Source organism: Bacillus rossius, chromosome 11 (genome assembly GCF_032445375.1).
Source record: "Bacillus rossius redtenbacheri isolate Brsri chromosome 11, Brsri_v3, whole genome shotgun sequence".
Lineage (NCBI taxonomy): Eukaryota > Metazoa > Arthropoda > Insecta > Phasmatodea > Bacillidae > Bacillus > Bacillus rossius.
The window spans coordinates 40,981,849-41,000,882 of NC_086338.1; the positions used below are offsets into that span (position 1 = coordinate 40,981,849).

Consider the following 19,034-nt stretch of genomic DNA (forward strand, 5'->3'; position numbering starts at 1 on the left):
GTGTGCATTTGGAGTTCACAGTCCCCTGGCGAGGATATGGAGTGTACCAGAGGAAGACCAAAAGTGAATGATTGATGCGCGCTATTGCATGACAGAATTATCGGGCTATTCTTCTTCGCTGAGGCAACCATCACATCTCCAGTGTATTTGGACATGTTACAAATTTATGCTGTTCCTCAGCTGCTTGATTATCACTCCGATGTCATATTTCAACAAGACGGTGCACCGTGCCTATCTTGTTTTGACCTTTCCTGGACGATGGATCGGTCGTGATGGACCAACGGTATGGCCTCCACACTCTCCTGACATAACCCCATTAGACTTATTTTTATGGGGTTATGTCAAGGACGAGGTCTTCCGAACACATGTACCAGATACTGCAACCCTTCGACAACGGATAACCAGAGTCATTGCATCGATCCCTCCAATGATTTTGGCTAATGTGTGGACGGAAATTGAATATCGACTAGATGTGCTACGTGCTACCAAAGGTGCTCATGTGGAAGTGTACTGATGTTTGAAAAAAACTTGGATAGTTTCTAAACATTTTGTCACCAGTTTCATATTTTTATCTTACTTCTAGCCGATGTTATTAATTTGTGTAATCAGGGAAAGATTTTTCGGACATCCTGTATTTCATGATGCCTCGCACTGATCATGTATACAATCTTCTTACCACATAATATACATTTTGATCCTAATTAATGCGCAATAAGTTCGTTACATTCAGAGTTATTATTACAACAGTGTATTAGATACATATTCGCGAATCTTCAAATATTTTTAGTCCTAGCCTAACTTAAAGCTATGAGTGTGCGGGAGAGGTCTGAGTAGGGAAGACTCTATGTGCGTCTCAGGCCGAAGCCTATACGCTCTAATCATGCAGGGGTTAGCCATGAGGGAGAGGGTGCATGCATTGTGTGCTAGGAGGGGATTGGCCAGCCATGGCAGCAATTGGCACCATGACTAACTCCCCTCACTGACTATTCTAGACTAAAACTAGATAAGTTGGGCCCAGGTAAAACCTGCATAGACACAGGGAAAACCCTGGGCACTTACATGCGAGATGCAAAAATTCATGCATTATTGGCAAGCAGGTTGAATACGGGAAACAGAAGGATGGTTCAAGATGAAGAGTTGGACAGAGTAGAAAAGAGTCTACCATGCGGGGGTTGGGCACTTGGAAATTTCTGTCCGCATTGGTTTGGGTTTAACTGGTTGTTTGGGGGCGACTTTCGTAGTTTCCCACCAGGCTGCCAGCCAGCCTTAACTAAATTAAGAAGGGAAGTTAGATGTTCGCTTGTGAATTGAAATATATAAATAAACATTAAAATATGTTTTATTCGGTAACTTTTATTAATTTAGTAGTGCCGTCGTCCGGGGTCTCGGGCTCGAGTCCCGGTGCGGCTCCTAGCGGGAATGGCTGTTGTCGATGTAGTGTTTCCAAGTGGGCGCCAGACTAGCTCTGTTTCTAGTCGATAGGTGGGTCGTAGGGTCGATTGCCCTGCGTGGCCCACTAGGATCGTCGGCGGTGTTGCGTGGGATATGAGGAGTTCCCTACTTGGTGGTGGTTGGGAGTCGTATGGTTAATTGATTAGGCGCTGAAGTTGACGCCGTCCCCGTTGCCTGATCTGAATTATACGTGAATTTGATATGTTCGATGAATTTTAATCTCAAGAGCGGGGTTCCTAGCCTCGTGGCTACAGGCAGGGACGGGTCGACAAAGGACTCCCCGGGCTGTTTTGGCCTCCCAGGACGCCTTATTAATAAAAACACACACGTACTTTTAGCTGGTTTATTCCGTCGCACACTTTACACGTTACACGCTCACGTAACTGGCCGCTTCATCGTCGACCTAAGCTCCACGCACGCCACCCTCTATTGGCGGACTTGTTACGGCCACACGGTAACCCGGTGGCAAGTACGTTGATAGGGGTGGTTCCCGGCGACTTGCGAGTGGGATGCTCTGGCGGACAATAAGTCTGTTCCTACCTACGTGAAAGTCTGCGGACCGCAACGTGAAATGCTCGGGGAGATTAATCATACAAAATTACTTAATACAAAACACTACACAATAGTCACTGTGATTAGTCCCGGGTTCGGGTCTAGATAAAGTGTTCCACTCAGTTGGTTAACTAATTGCGGCTACTCCGCGAGGTGGCGAGGGCCACGTTACGCTGGGTACGGGCGCGGTGGAATCCTGCAGGATATCACACACGTGACCGTGGCACGTCCCAGTTAATGACTCGTCTGAAAGTTTAGATTCGAATTTGGCGCAGTGCCGCCCTGCGGGGGCGATGAACTAATTCCCGATGTGGGATTTCACAAGCATGAGGCGCGGGTGCCACAATGGGTCACCTAATCATTTACGTAGTACACGAAAAGTCCGGTGTCGGACTGCACATTTTATGAAAGGACCGCGCGGAGTCTCGAACGGTCGATTCGGGCCGACCGGGGAGCTGAATTAAAACGATTTGGCTATAATTACCTATTGCAGTGACTGGTGATGTTGGCGCGAAAATTGAGGGCTCCCCGTGCGTGGGCTGCCGGCCCTGGCGAGTGCTGGATGGCGACTGACTAACCTCCCTGGCTGCCGGGGTCAGGGAGGGGGGAAAATTCCGCGGGAAACTGCGGAGCGCGGGAAGATGATTTCGGCCAGTTTTGTGAATGATAACAATTTACAAAATGATTATTAAATTAACATTAATTATTCATGATTTTACACGTATTAGTTTTTGTTTATCTTATCAAATGCATGAACAAATTATTTAGTTGCGCAGTGCCACACCCGGTCGGGCGCTTTGCACACGTAGGGGGCCGTGACTGACGTGACGCCGTTCGGGGCACTGCACTATGTTGCGCGCACGGGCGCGTTCGAGGCGCGGCACTGATCAGGTTTTGAGGACACATAACGGCCTGTGCTCTCAGAGGGAGCACTGACGGCGGTGTCAAAGTAGTGCAACAAATGACATGCGTCGTTTATTCATGCGACTGTGGATTTGGTGTAATACCGTTGATTACACACCACGTCGTACAGAGGGTGACGTCACACAATACAGAAGTTACACAATTACACAAAGTTAGTCTGAAAAGTTACGTAATAAAGGTGTGGCACAAGTTTACAAAAAATGTTACGTGATGGTGCGTTGCACAAGTTTACTGAATGTTATGTGGTGGCGCGTCACACAAGTTTACTCAAGAACGTTCCAGGTTCAAGGCGTCGCACAAAATTCCTAAATGTTACATATTAGTGTGGCACTAGGCGGTTCTGAACCTGGTTACCCAAAAGAGGGGTGAGGGCGATTGGAGGCGGCCAATCCTGTATATCAATGTCTCGAGGCGGTGTTCGCGTCCACTGTAGTGGTGCGCGGACCGCAGCTAAATTCGTCCAAGTTCCCTTACGGGGTGGTGTCAGCGCCGGGGCGACTGGTTTTAGTTCAAGTTCTGTGGTTCGGGAGGCGGCCCGTGCCGTATACTGAAAACTACCCCGTAGACCAAGTGTGGTGCAGGGGGTTTTAAAATTTATGCGGCCGGATTAAGTCCTGGACCGAAAATTGGACCGGGTACGCACGGAGAGATTAGTAAAAAGAGGTTTCGAGGAAGTGGCTATAATTACCAGAAGTGAGTTCAATGCAGACAATGGATGATGTCTCTCCGTGGGACGTGCGTCCGTCCTGGTCCATGAGTCGCGCTATACTGGCGTGATGTCATGGCGTCCGGCCGAGGCTCGGTGTCCCTCGCGCCAGGGTTGACCTCATTACGTTATTTTCTAATTTAACACGTTCACAAGAGATTTTAAGGGCGCTAAATTCCTACATTAATTATTAAGGCTAAATTAACATTACCCGTCCCTTCTACAATTTACAGTTAGTATGTTTACGAATTATGTCCTTTAAATTATACGTCACACCAGAGACTGTTCGTCTCTTGCCGGACTGCTCCGGTGGGGGGTAATAACGAAACACAAGAGGTTAATAATTATGTCACATGAATTACTTAACTAATCTAGGCAGAAGGCCGCCAGGGGAACACTTACACACGTATCGACACATTTACACACGTGAGTGTCCGGGCACTCCTACGTCGCACTTTCGTTAAGAAACTTTTAATTTATACGTAATATTGTTTACATTCTGTGTGTGTTTTTAGCAACGTGTTCGGCTGTAATGTCGGTCTGTTTATTATGGGGCCGGTTTCTACCTTGGCTGCTGGTGGCTCACCTGACTCGGTTGGGCCATGGCTAGGGGCGCGTTCCGTTAGCGGGGTTGAATACTGGCGTTTGCAGGTCAGGCTTTAGGGTGGCCTTCGGTCGGACGACGTCAGTAGGTTATCAAGTTTTTCATGTCACAGTTAAACACAGTTGGGCGATGGAACACCAGCAGTTGTAGCTTCCTTGGATATCGATTTCACTGTTGCTAAAGACACTGCACATGTTAAGTTTCCTCTAGTGTTGTCGGGGACGACGGTATCCTCTAGTGTTGTCGGCGTCGTTTCCGCTGGAAGCTTTGCAGTTTATGCCATCGGGATCTTCACTGTCGTTGTTGCTGCAGTCATGATCTCGATGATAGAGTTCACATTGCTGTTGTTGTAGTTGATATTGCCATCATGACCCTGTTAAACGTTTCCTATACGTACCCACTCAGTATTTACTTCAATTCCTTTGTGAAGTAGCCTTCAAGTCGCGATTGTATCATGGTATAAAATGACTAATCTAATACCTAATATCACTGTCAAACATTTACAAACATAAATGATCAAACAATGCAATAAAATAAAAATTTTAGATAATATTTTCAAAGTATTGTTTTTGCCTTGTAATTCCAATATAATTTGATTTTTAATTTGAAATATAAATTATTACTTATAAAAAAATATATTACATTTAAAATGGCGGGTAATATTTCTCCTAAAAAAAGGGAATTTTTACTCATTAATTTAACATCTCGGGAAGAGATAATGAATATTTTAAGTGTTGGTGAACTTGAAATGGCGCAAGGTTTCTGTGAAAATTTTGTGGTTTTATGAATGTGCATAAAATATATTTCTAAAGAAATTGAAGAATTAAGAATGAGAATCACTTTTTTGGATTGTGGATCTGTAGAATTATTATGTCAGGTATGGTATAGTTTACAGACCGAAGATATGGTGGAAATATTATCTCGTTTGTTACCAACGTGGTATTGATATTGTTAGGTGGTTAATAACATATTGCAAATAATGATACTTAAATTCAATTTTATTTTACGCATGTAATAAGACTATTTTAGCTCGATTTTAGGTAGGTTTTAGACATTTGCTGTATTCAAGAAACTTTCATTTTAACCTAAGTTCACATCTCGACGTGCATCATCGATTTTTTTTTTTTTTTTTTTTGGGAAAATTGAACTTGAAATTTCCACGTCCAGTTGGGCTTTCACCAGGTTGGTGGCAAGGATCCCTCCCTCTTACTTCACCCTTGATTCTTCCCCTTTAGTGCTGTGTATCTCTTAACTCCAATGTTTCTCCCTTAAGACCATTCTACTGCATCCTTGTCCTCACAAGGAGTGAGTGCTTTCCTCTTTCCATTCCCCTTTACTCCCTCCCGAGCTTCTACTCTTGATCTTTTCTTCTGTATCCATCTCTGTGCCCCCCCCCCCCCCCCCCCCCAGTTCCCAGCATGGAGCTAATATACAGTAATACATCTGGAGAGGACAAGGGAAGGCCAGAAAAGGATGCGAGGTGAAGCCGGGTATCGGCGTTTGTTCCCTGCTTCCTACGCTGGAAGAAAACGAAAACGAGCCAAACTTGTCTCGCGCGGCGGAAAAATCCTCCAAACTAAACTCACGACAGCTCCGAAACTATCAAAACAATCAAACTGAAAATTTTACTGGATTATCTGTAAACATTCTTCCCCACACCGCTTTAATATTTTTTTCGAAACATGAATACTTTCATTTTTAAAAATTAAATACCTATTTACTGCCAAATTTTTTTGTGAATACGCAGAGTAAATTTCAACATCGAGGAAAAATTATTGTTTGCAACTATAGGTGGGGGACACCTGCGAATGAAATTAGGAAGAAGCTTCAAATTTTATTTATATACCACTCTAGATGCATTCAACCCAATACTTTTATTTTTACAGAGAGTTGAAGTGGGAATAATGTTTCAGTGGGTAACACTACCGACATATGTCTTCGGAACGCACTTCTTTTTGTTATTATACTTCTCAAATTTTATAATTTCATACACAACGTTTATAAAAAACGAATTCTTACTTACTTCATTTAATCTATTACAAATCTCTTGTAATATACGTGTATTAGTAGAAGTTAGAAGTCTTTTCAATATCATGTTCATGTTCCAGTCTACTTACTCAACCAACGTAACATGCAAACCTTAGCTTAACACTGGTAGAGAATTGTTTGTAATAACTGTAATGCTATGCATATACTGACAATGTAAGAAACTTTCAATTTTATTAATTGTTTGCATAAGAATTAATAATTTTAAAAAATCATAGAATAGGCCTTTATAGACTGAAAACCTTTCACGTAGTTTCAAGTAGCGTACATAAAAGTTTTTAAATATATATAATTACCAAATATTGTTGAATATATTTAACATTTTTATACATGTTACAACACACATATAATAACAAGCCTATATAGGATATAAAAAGACAGACGCCAAATTTTAGCATTTTGTATTTCTTTTCTCTGTATGAATAAAATAACAGTTCTTAACGTAGTTGCTAATACATACTGTACTATATTTTTAAAAAAAATACGAAAACCCCTGACATCGTCACCATAACAATGATAAATTTGCAAAATAATTAAGGCACGTCTTTTAATGCTACACAGCACACTCTTAAGAGAAATGTTTTAAACTTATGTTGGGATTTATCTAATATCTTAAAAGCATTGTAAAACCGTTCCTTTGAGGGAAACCTTAATATACCGAACACCATATCATCCTTTAATCGAGTTAGATTTTCGCTTCTTAAGACCCATTTGTCTTCAAAATGCACTGTACACAATGCATGGTTCGGAGACGCAGTCCAATTTTTCCGCTTTGTCGCTTTTTCCCAGATCTGTCGTTGATCGTCACGGTTTGGAAATCTATGAAAAAAGTAAAGAATTATACAACTGAAACTACTTCTCTTTGTTAAATAGTTTTCTTAGGTTTTTCGAAAAGTTCGAAGATTAGTTACTTCTGTTTAAAACATTTGCCACTTTTTTCTGATGCTTCAAAAGTTTTGGGAATTAATTTAGTTAACAAATGAAAAAAAAAATCTTTAATACATGTGAAAAGCAACGCCATCCGGCTTGGAATTCCATCGATTTGTACAGCCATATGCGCTACAGAAAATCACCATTGTAGCCGCACACCAGTGCCACTCAAACCTCAAGGACAAGTGGGCTGGGGCTGCGTTTGCAGTAGAAATACGCTTTCTTCCTCTTTCTTTTCAACCCTTCTTCGCAACCGGCTGGCTTCGCTCTCGCCCTACACATGTCCACTCCAGATCTTCTTACATGCTCCTTGGTTCCCAGTTGGCCTGTAACAAACCAAACTTCTGGCTAGCTCAAATTTGATTCGTCTGTTAAATACACGTGTACTTGAAAAATGTTTGGGTAAATATGTAGTGTACGGATTATCGTCAAAAAAATTTTTAAAAATCTGAAATAATTTTCATTATATGCTCTTTTACGACCTCTTTTCATTACAGCCTGTGGAGATAAGAAATTCCAATTACTTTTGGAGATATCGCCGTTCTTATTTTGCAATACAAGACCTATGTAATCATTCGACCGCCCCCATTTTATATTTTGCAGTGTGTGTGTGAATGCCTAAATAACAGAAATTTTCCATTAGCTAAGGTTAGTTACATTATAAAAATGTTTCAAAATAAACGGAAATTAAAAATAATATCAATTAATTTTACTTGTTGTATAGTTTTAAGTATTTATAATGTAACTGACCTGACCTAACAAAACGGGACAAAGGTAGATTAGGTCAGGTCAGCTACATTATAAATACTTTAAAACTAAACAACTATTAAAATTAATTTTATTATTTTTAATGTCTGGGGACAAAGGATGAACAGTAGGAACTCACATAATTTTCTTTTTACTTATTATTTGCGCAACAAATAAAACATTAAAATTTGAAACGTTAAAAACTCACCTAAGTTAGAGGCGGGTACAATTCCTTTGCCATTAGTAGAAAATTATGTAGTCGTTCACCTACGGCGCGAAAAAAAATAAAATCATACTTGTTAACAAGCAACAATGGCTCATGCCGCATGAGTGCACAGGATGAAAATTAAAAAATTAGATATCTCCTAAAGTATTTGGAATTTCTTATCTCTGCCGGATTTAATGTAAAGAGGAAGCTAAAGAGCACAGAATAAAAGTATTTTGGGAATTTTAAAATTTGTTTTAACAAATATCGCCCAAATATGAAAATTAAAAAATTTGATATCTCCTAAAGGATTTGGAATTTCTTATCTCTGCAGGCTGTAATGAAAAGAGGATGTAAAAGAGCATATAATGAAAGTTATTTCAGATTTTTAAATTTTTTTAACGATAATCCGTACGCTACATATTTACCAAATTTTTGGTTAATACTCAGACATCACAAGTTTTTAGAAGGGAAAAAAAAAATTTGGATAACATGGTTTTCTAACACTACTTCGAAGGGATGGATTTGTAGTTCCTACTAGTTTGTGAGAAAATTAAATTGTTTTATCTTACATTACAATACCTGTGCTTTAATGCTGCAGCTGTATATCTGCGAAAAATAGGAATAAATGTTTTCCACATACTTGAGACGTTCCTGAATTAACCCTGGAAGGAAGGTTTTTTAATTTCTACTGGTTTGTAAAAACTAAAAGCTTACAGCTTACATTACAATATGTATTCACACAATCGCTGACATTCATTGTTTACCCATGTGGGTTTTTGAAAAATTTTTTTGGAGAACTTAAGTCAATATAGGTGTTTTTGTAAGGATGAAATTCGTTTAAATGATTGTTTTGCAATTTTAAGTAACTTAAAATGCTTATATTTCATGTTTGTTGTTTTATTAGAATAAGTAATTGTGTTACGAAATATTTGTTTGGTTACATTGCATTTAAAGTACGTACTAGTTTGAGTTGTTGTTATGGACGAATCTTATTGGAGGCAAAAATTTGAATAGAATTGTTAACGTCGTTGATTTTCTGTGAGGCATATGTGCTGTGCATTGAAGTAGCTGATATTATTGCATTTTGCAGTCTTTCTGAGGAATTCTTCGATTACAGCCGCTGTATATTGATATTCTGTGTTTGATATGGCTGGTGTTTTGTGTATCCCAGTTTATCCCTGGATCCTGAAGGCTTGACCCTCATGGCATGATCCTGATTGACTTGATCCTGTGGTACATGATGCCTGCTGTTTTAATTCAGTATGTCAAAAAATCCTAATTGCGTGATCCTGTTGGCTTGATTCTGTGGTACATGATGCTTATTTTAGTTCAGTAAGTACGTTGGAAGAACATGAATGAAATTGTGAAATAAGAAGGCATTATAATTGTAGGTTGAAATTTTTTTTTTTAAAAAACAAATAATCTTAATTCATTATTACATGACAATATTATTTTTATGTACACAATCTTTCAACATACTGAATTAAAACAGCAAATATTATGTACCACAGAATCAAGCCACCAGGATCATGCCTTCATGATCTTTCGATATACTGAACTAAAACAGCAAACATCATGAACCACAGGATCAAGCCAACAAAATCATACCATCAGGATCAAGCCTTCAGGATCCAGGGATAAACTTAAATATATGAAACAAAAGAATTAGCATATTTTTTATTCTCCATAGTTGTCTACTATTGTGCTAAACAAAAAGATATACGACGTGGGTTAACAATGAGTAGCGGTGGCAATGTGAAAACACAGGTATTGTAATGTAAGCTTTAAACCTTTAAACTGTTATTTTTCACGTACCAATAGGAATTAAGAAAGCATCCCTTTAGGGTAAATTTAGGGACGTGTGTAGTGTGTGAAAACTATTTTTTCAAATTTTTTTCTTACCCTTCTAAAAAGCTGCCATGTCCGAGTATTCCCAAATTTTGATGTAATGTTGAAACATTATTTAAGTTTCAGAAAAAAAATGTTACTGTCAATGAATGATTATTAAACCTTCACGAAAATTCACAAGTAACCATGGCCTTCATCTTATAACCACAAAAACAAATACATGACAAATATAAAAAATGGTTGCACATAAACATCTTCTTTGACTCCAAATCACAACTTTACTGTTTGTTGGCCCTGAAAGTGAAAATTATGAACTGTTGGTAAATCCAGTGATTGATTGCAACCAATGGTACAAGATGGACACTGTCCTTCGAACAATGACTAATTTACTTATCATCACTGTGGGCTGTCACGAGTGACTGTGGTGAAAATTTTCTAATTAAAAGTTCCAAGTGACGAAAGGTAAGGTTAATTACACACGGGTATAACCCCAACAGCAGCTGCAAAATTCCCTGCTTTTATATTCCTTAGTTAATTCCAAGCCACCGCCCAACTCGCAATCTCTTGGTGCTTCGTACAGACTAACTCCGTGTCCATCCGAAAAGGCCAAGGGACGTAATTTCCAAACATTTACAAAAAATTAACATAAAAATACCAGCCAGTACTGGTGCATGGCAGCGGCATTTCCACTAAAACGTGAGTCTTTCCCATGTTTGAGAAAAGACTGTCTCTTGTCACATACTTATATAACTGAAAGCAAGCATGTCATCTGAAACATATACAGACCATGAAACCAGTGGCTAACAAAAGTATTTCTCAAAACGTATGAACAGTTGTTATTTACATCATGACAAAAACCTAGGTAAATATGTAGTTGGTCAATATTTGCTTAAAAAAAAAAAAATTAAAATTCCGAAAATACTTTTATTCTATGTTTTTAACTTCCTCTTTTCATAAAATCCGGCGGAGATAAGAAATTCCAAATACTTTAGGAGATATCGAATTTTTTAATTTTCATCACAATACCTACCTGTGCATTCATGCGGCGTAGACCATTGTTTCTTGTTTACGAGTATGAAATAATTTTTTTTTTTTTCTTGCGGCGTTCTCCATTGTTTCTTGTTTATGAGTATCAATTTTTTTTATTGGAGAATGTTGTCACGTGAACTTAGGTGAGTTTTTAACGTTTCAAATTGTAATGTTTTATTTTTGTTATTTAGATATTGTTGCACATGTAATATGTAAAAAAAAAAAATTAAGTGAGTTCCTACTGTTCATCCTTTGTCCCAGTTTGTTAGGTCAGGTTAGTTATATTATAAATACTTTAAAACTAAACAACCATTAAAATTAATTCATATTATTTTTAATGTCCGCTTAGTTTGAAAGTATTTATAATGTAACTGACCTGACCTAATTAACCATTTTAATTAATTAGGCATTCACGAACACACTGCAAAATAAAAAATTTCTGCTGTCGAATGATTCCACAGGTCTTGTATTGCAAAATAAGAACTGCGATATCTCCTGAAGTATTTGTAATTTTTTATCTCCGCCAGGCTAAATGAAAAGAGGAAGTTAAAAAGCATAGAATAAAAGTATTTTCGGAATTAAATTTTTTTTTTTTAACAAATATCGCCCAACTACATATTTACCAAAACCTAACCATGTTTCATTTCTGGTTATAACAATTTAATAAATCTTTCGTAAAGTAATTTCAAAAGCGGGGAGGACAATAACCTGGGTTGCAACAGGGCTTACCAACATTTCTACCCTTTTCCTATATAACGTTTCCAACCCAAGCTGTCAAATTCATCTCAGATTGGTCTATTCATCTCTTGTATTGGGAAAAAAAACATGATGTCATGGAAGTTGGCAAATAAAAATTGGTAACTATCCAGAAGAAAGGTGTATCATAAAAAACAAATAAAAATTCGGAATTTGAAATCTCATACTTCCTGACATACATATTTTATAATCATTCTATAAAAAAACTGCATTGTTATGCAATAGCTTAACATTTTAATGAATAAATAGAACAGATATTAGGAAGTAAAAAAAATGTATTTTTTGAATTTTATTTGCTTATTAGATGTTCCTCTCTCCTAGAAATTAGTTGAATATGCCGAATGAAGAACAGGAAGTTAATGCAATTATTGGCATGCTATAGAGACAACATAGTATGAAGGGATTGTTCTAGGCACTGATTAAAATGATTTAATATCATTTAAGTAAGGTAATTTAAATATTTCTTCTGAAAATCACTGAATGTAAGCGAGGATAAGGTAATTAAGAATTTGTTCAGGTAGTGCATAAATGTTTGAGGCAGGCTGTATCTGTAAATATTTGTGATACCGAAACTGAGCAGGTAGTTTAAACAAAGGTAGACTTTATCAGAAACTATAAACATGGCAGTGTAATGCAAAGGTTGGTTGTGTTGACATCTTTTGTACGTTACATATTTATTGGTGGCAACAGCCGTTAAATAGAGTATTTGTGTTGATAAAAATTTTAAAAAAGTAGTTTTTATCGGAAACTGCTATGTGGGTTTCATATTAAAGACTAGAAAGGCTGAGATTCAGGTATTGTGATATGGAAATATATTTAATTTGGTAACATGTGAACTGAACTGCAACTATTCTTGTATATTTTGTGATACCAAGATAAATTTATTAAACCATAGAAAAGTAAACTACAAGTACTACCATAACAAAGAAATGACGCTACAGCAAAAATTCTGTGAAGTAAAAAAAAAAATATTTGACATTTGAGCTTATGTGATATCGCAAAATTTACTAGAATAGTTGGGATTCTATAATAGAATGTAGGTATTTATAATACTTTGTTACCCAAAGTATTAAACTCAACAAGAAATGTAAAATAAGAAAACTACAATAATAAATACAGCAAATACTAGATCAACGGATACTTGTTAAATAGAGTAAATATACATTTGTTATAATGGACTCTTTACTGCTGACATTTCCACGTCGTAACTTGGCGAACTGGCAGGGGGGTTACTTCTTGAATATCCTGTATAGCACTCGTATCCAAGCGCTCCACTGCGTACACATGAGAATTATTTGTCCATACATGCATAAATGATTATCGAAGAATTACCCAACTATTTTAAAAGAGTATATGCTTATCTTTTCTCCAGCATCTGTACAAAAAGGAGGGTTAGAGCAGCGCTAATATTTACGGTGGTTATTTCACCTCTTCCTTTGGCCTCTGTGCCTCATTATGACGAGGGAATCTTTCAGGGTTGGCTGATGTAAACAATGTTTTAAATCAAGAGTTTTTTTTAAAAAACCAAATGTTTTTTACACAAATGTATTTTTAAATTGAATATCTTAATAAATTTTAATGAAACTGTAATAACAATAATACTTTCATCACTGATGTTTCTTGTGTTACAGTAACAAATAATTGTATACTAATCAAGATCTTATCATTTAAATTATTTGAATAAGTTGTAAATTATACCCAGCTAAATACTCCTCTAAAATTAAATTAATTAGTAAATTGTAGCCAAAAGTAAAAATAGAGAGGAAATAAATAAATTTATTATCTAAAAAAAATTGAAATTTTGGAAAATTCCTGACAGTACTACAAATCCCCTTTCTGTGGGAAACATCTATTCTATGGAGAATCCTCTTCCTGTGGGGAAATACAGGTAAATATCTTACAACGCGCCTTTTCTGCAAGTAAAAATAAAATTACGAAAATACCATTTTCTAACACTAGAGACATTCCTGTATTTACCTCTAAAACAGTGTTAGTAAATTTCTACTTTTTTTCTGAGAAATCCCATTTTTTAATTTTTTTAGTTCACATTTTAATTATTGTGCATTGCCGCTGCCTCCATTAGGTTCGTGTCTTTCTTTTGAAGAACTTCAAATGTTGTGAATGGTCCATTAGGTAAGGCTAGCTACATTAAAAATACTTCCAAAATTGTGAATGTTTTGTTGGATTAGTGTAGCTATATTGAAAATACTGTAAAAAAAAATTTTATGGTTGCATAGGAATTATGAATTGAATATGTAGATATCCTTACCTAACCAACTGTTCAAATGATTTCACAATATTTTTAAAATCGCTATACTAACACAACCAACTGTCTACAATATTTTAAAGTATCTTTTATGTTACTATGTGATTCAAAACACTACTTTAAATGAAATGTCAAAATAAAAACTTACTTAACTCAATGATATTTGGACAAACAACCAACAAACAGGAAATATAAAAATTAATATGTCCTTATCACTGCAATGTGCCATCATATTAATTACTTTTATAATAAAAAAAACCATTGACAAAAGTTTTCCAAAATAAACACACAAACTGACATGGGTAAACAATTAATGGCTAGCAGCAGCAAAGGACAGATAGTGAAATGTGAGCTAAAAACTGGAATTTCTCAGAAATTTATTTATGCTGAAATTATTCACGCGGTTTTCCGGGTAAATACATGTACGCCTCTAGTGTTGGAAAATTGTATTTTCGTAATTTTATTTTTACTTTGCGGAAAAGCCGCGACATAAGATATTTACAGAAATACCCTTTCTGTTGTTAAGTCCCAGTCAGATGGATTCAGTTTTTTGATGTTATAACTTTGGTGGTTCCAAATGAGTGGCAGAAAGCAGGATGTTCTATGGCATTCATTTCAACATGTGAGAATCAAAATAACTAATGTAATAAAAAAAAACTGGTTTAATTAAAAATAACAAGTTGTTTGGTTTTTTTGACCTGTAAAAATGTTAGACATAAATATTGTTATGGTTCTGTCCATCAGTTACCATAAAAAAAATATTTTAGTAATATTTGTTACCTTATTGACTCTCTCTCTCTGTTTGTGTATGTGTTCGTGTATTCGTTATAAATTTTTCAATTTTTTTTTACATACATGTGCACACACATTCATACATAGTGAAATAGGTAACAAATATCAACTTAAATTTTTTTATGGAAACTGGTAAACTACACACTTATCAATAGGAATTTTAGGCAGAAAAGCTAGAATGGCTTTTCCCTGGTTAGAATTGGCAGCTCTTGGTTTTGTTAATAAGCAAGTTTTATGTATTTGGGTGTAGTATTACATTTTAATTATGGATTGAAGCATTTTTTCTGAAATACGTATAAATAAATTAATAGACAAAATCTTTTTTTTAACTTATATATGTATTGTGATATTCTTGATACTGCTTAGTTTCTTACTTGTAAGTTTACTGTAGGGTAATGAAGTTAGCACTACCAAGAATGTAGTCAGTCAATAGAAATAACTTAAGTTCTGTGTAAAATTTTCTATTTCCCTCTATTTGACTTTTCTTTAAAAAAAATATTATCACATGGTTTTCTGACTTGTAACAGTATCTGTTTTTCTCTCTCTTTCAACCCACAGGTAGAACCCCATGAGATGAACTGCAAGTAGGGTGTGTGACAGTGCTAGATGTTTCTGTGCGGTGGTGCATCTGCGATGCATTACTTGACACGCAGCGTCCGACGGTGCACTGCGTACAAGGCGGCGTTCAAGTGCTGCGAAACTTATATGCACCAGCTCGGCTTCAGCTCAGCGTGTCAGCGCGCGTCCTCCCGCCCCCACGACCCGTGGTGGGCGGAGAAGTGGCGACGCGGGCGCGTGTTGGACGGAGGACAATGTGCTCGTTCGCGTAGTGTCGGTAACTGCGAGAGCGACGGAACGCAGCAGCCGGCCAAGAAGGGAAACAGCGTCTCGCTGGCGAGGGCGCTGGTAGAACGCATGCCGCTCGGTATCCAACCATACTTGCGGCTGATGAGGATAGACAGGCCAGTAGGTAAAAATTCTCATTTGTGATGATATTTGTGTTTCTGATAGGCTGTTTGTTGGGATAACATTAATCAAATTAAGCGTTATTTGAAAATTGTTTTCAAGTCAAAAAATGAGCTCCTCTATATTGCAACTTCTTAGTCACATTAAAGAAATTGAATCTTTGAAACATTTCTGTAATGTTATAAGATTTTTATAATAGGCTTGCAAAAATAAACCTTGCGTAGCTGCCAGTATTAAATTATTTGCAGATATTTGCTTCATTCGCTTTGATTTACTTGTGATTACGAGAAAACGTGAATAAATGCAGAGTGAATGTCTTCCGCTACGTGTTTATTGCCAAGTGCTCGTGAAAGTTGGGGCCAAAGTTGTTGAGTGGTTATGTTACTCGGATCCCCATAAAAGCATTCATTCTGTCAATACCCCATTCTCATCTCATCATCGCTTGTCGTCTCTAATGACCTCATTGGTGACGGGACGTCAAAACCCAGACAGTAGGTTTGTGCGAATATCATGTTTTTAGTTTGCATCAAATAAGAATATGAATATCAGATTATTCTTGAATATGAATATTGAATTCAAATAGTAAGAGAAAGAAGTTGGAATCCCACTAAAAAAAAACTTTTACAGCATTAACAAATAATTAAGAAAATAAAATAAGTAAATATTAAATGTAGTAGCTTCTGGGAAAATAGACCAATAATACTGAATTTAAAAGTAGGTTAGCTTAAATCAACTTCAATTAATATACTTAATAACGTTTCAATAATGTTTTTATCATTTTTTTCCCCCCAGATCAAGCTACTCTACCTATTAATCTAGAAAATTTCCATAGATTGCAAAATACAATACATTGCACGAAAAAAATTAAATCTTTTAAATACCTGTATTCTCAAAATAGTGATTAAATGAGCTCATATATACATTTAAAACCATAGTTATTTATGTGTTTTTGTTTATGGCAGCCAGGTACAATGAGTTTAAGTTGAGCAATATAACAAACACATTTTCTGCTCATTTTCTCTGGTATCCGGAACCATTATTACGTTTATTTTGGTTTTGAGTGGCAATGTCTGGTTTGTCATTTCTTCATTGATACATACAGCAAGTAAACTGCTACTTTTGCATGATGAGCTACTGTACCGCATGGTGGTAGATCGATTGTGACAAACGATTTACACACCGTTGCAACTATTGTGTTCACTACTTTTAATAGCCGTTGGAAAGGAGTGTCCACGTTTTATGTTGTAATCCATGGTCGTTAAAATTTTTTTTTTTTTTTTTCCCACTTCTAGTATGTGACTTTGTGTGATGAAATGAATACAGATAATAGTTTGTTTTCAAGTCGTGGTGTTGCACTGCCCTTTTCCAAATTTGTAGGATATTTTTGAGGGGTAATGTTTGTTTTCAAGGTAATGGTAACCTAGTTCTGTATGGTATTTAATCATCTTGAAATTGTTTTTATGGTTTTCACAATTGTTTGCTGGTTTATTTATTTTTTTTTTTAATGCAGTTACATTATTTTATTTATGTTCAATATTTTTTTATGCCTCTATATGTTTGTGTTTATTTGCAAGTTTTTATTATGTGTCTAGAACATTGGATATTGTGTTGGTAAAAGAAAGGACAAAAACACAGGTGCTTAGCATTGCCAATTTTCCAGCCTTTTTTCAGTTCCCGAGATGTGATTTCACTTTCTTCGTGTATTCTTATGATGGCAAAATTTTAGCTCCCATGAGAGGCCATAAATGTGTCAGGGATTTTTTGTGCCAGCCAATCAGAAAGAACTTGTTTGTTTTTTACAGAAATGCCTCGATACGAGAGTAATATATGTTATGTGGTATTATATCCTTGGATGTAAGAGCTATGTGGTGATTGGTTACTGAGGTCACACAGCTGCTAGTTCCCTGTGTGGTGGTAGGTAGATGCATTGTCTCATCAGTCATTTTTCAAGTACTGTACCAAAATTACGTATGTTGGGGCTCACAGAAAATTATTATGAGTACTGTACCGTTGCAAGGTTTTAACTTTTTTTCCGTCAAGTTTTGAAGTATTAAATATAAATGTTGATCCCAAATGGCCGGCGCTGAACTGGGTAGCCCGTTGGTCCAATAGGACTTAGTTCCTCTTTTCTTCGGTATCTAGGTGACCAAAGTCGCTAGGGACATTATTTAGTTAAGACAAGACTATGACGAGCGAGCTAAAAAATTGAGTGTTTTATTTCTGGCACATGAGATAGAATCGTGTAAAGGACTTGTAGTTTCAATGAGAGAAGAATAATATTAACGGCATTCATTTCAGCTCTTTTATTTGAAAATAACCATGAACATTTTCAAGTTAATTAACAGTCATAGACAGACCTTTACACCCTACAACCTGCAACTTCCAATGAATTCTTTTTTTTTTTTTTGTGGTGTTTTCTGTATATGCAAGGAAAAATTTTCATTTTAGCCGGGCGTGATTGTGACGTGTCACAAAGTTAGAAATTTCGCAAATATTCTTTTGTTTTGAATCATCCATGTGATTTTTTCCGCTGCTGTGAAATAAATTAAAATCTTACTTTTAAGTGTTTAGAACGCTAAGGTATGGTTCACGTTTGTGATTATGCGGGCTCGTTTTAACATCTAAACCGAGTGTTTACATCGCGCAAATGACTTGCTCAACAGTAAACATTGGTTTACAACAAACTCGTGTCAAATGTCCGTAAACAGTTTAATATTCTGTGTTTCGAAGCGCTAAGTATTCGATGTCAGATTGAACACGAATGATTGAACTGTTCAAATTTGAAAGTAAAGAGTATATCGTGGGCATACTAAGTCCAGTTAGATAAAAAAAAATATTCATATGACAAAAGTCCAGTTTTAATGTGTTTCATGACAAGTATATTATATGACAAGTGTATTATTATGTTAGATTAAACATGTTTCAGTACCCACGTGTATATTTTACAATATTTTACAAACCCACATGACTATGAAAATCAATTTTTCTCATAATTTCATTATATGGACTTAAGAGGCCACTCCAGTGTTTCAGGGGCACTACGCAACCCGTGTTAACCTCATAAGATTCAATGCTATTTTCATTTTGCTTATAACTTATTAACTAATATAGATTTAGAAATGATGCTTGCTTGATATGTAAGACAACGATACTCCTATCAAAGCCCCTTTCTTCAAAAACGTGCATAAATTATGGTTCAAACCTAGAC

General features: G+C 36.4%; 1 protein-coding gene across 2 annotated transcripts in view; it reads left to right on the forward strand.

The window, feature by feature from the left end:
* The first annotated feature begins 4,967 nt into the window (after positions 1 to 4,967).
* LOC134536859 (4-hydroxybenzoate polyprenyltransferase, mitochondrial) overlaps positions 4,968 to 19,034 on the forward strand; it is a 31,667-nt gene continuing 17,600 nt past the window's right edge. For both annotated transcript variants that reach the window (XR_010075888.1, XM_063376890.1), the window contains exons 1-2: positions 4,968 to 5,115; positions 15,419 to 15,830. Coding sequence is in view for 1 of the 2 variants with exons in the window: in XM_063376890.1 (XP_063232960.1) it covers positions 15,467 to 15,830 (364 nt within the window). In the remaining variant the exon portion in view is untranslated. The remainder of the gene's footprint in view (positions 5,116 to 15,418; positions 15,831 to 19,034) is intronic.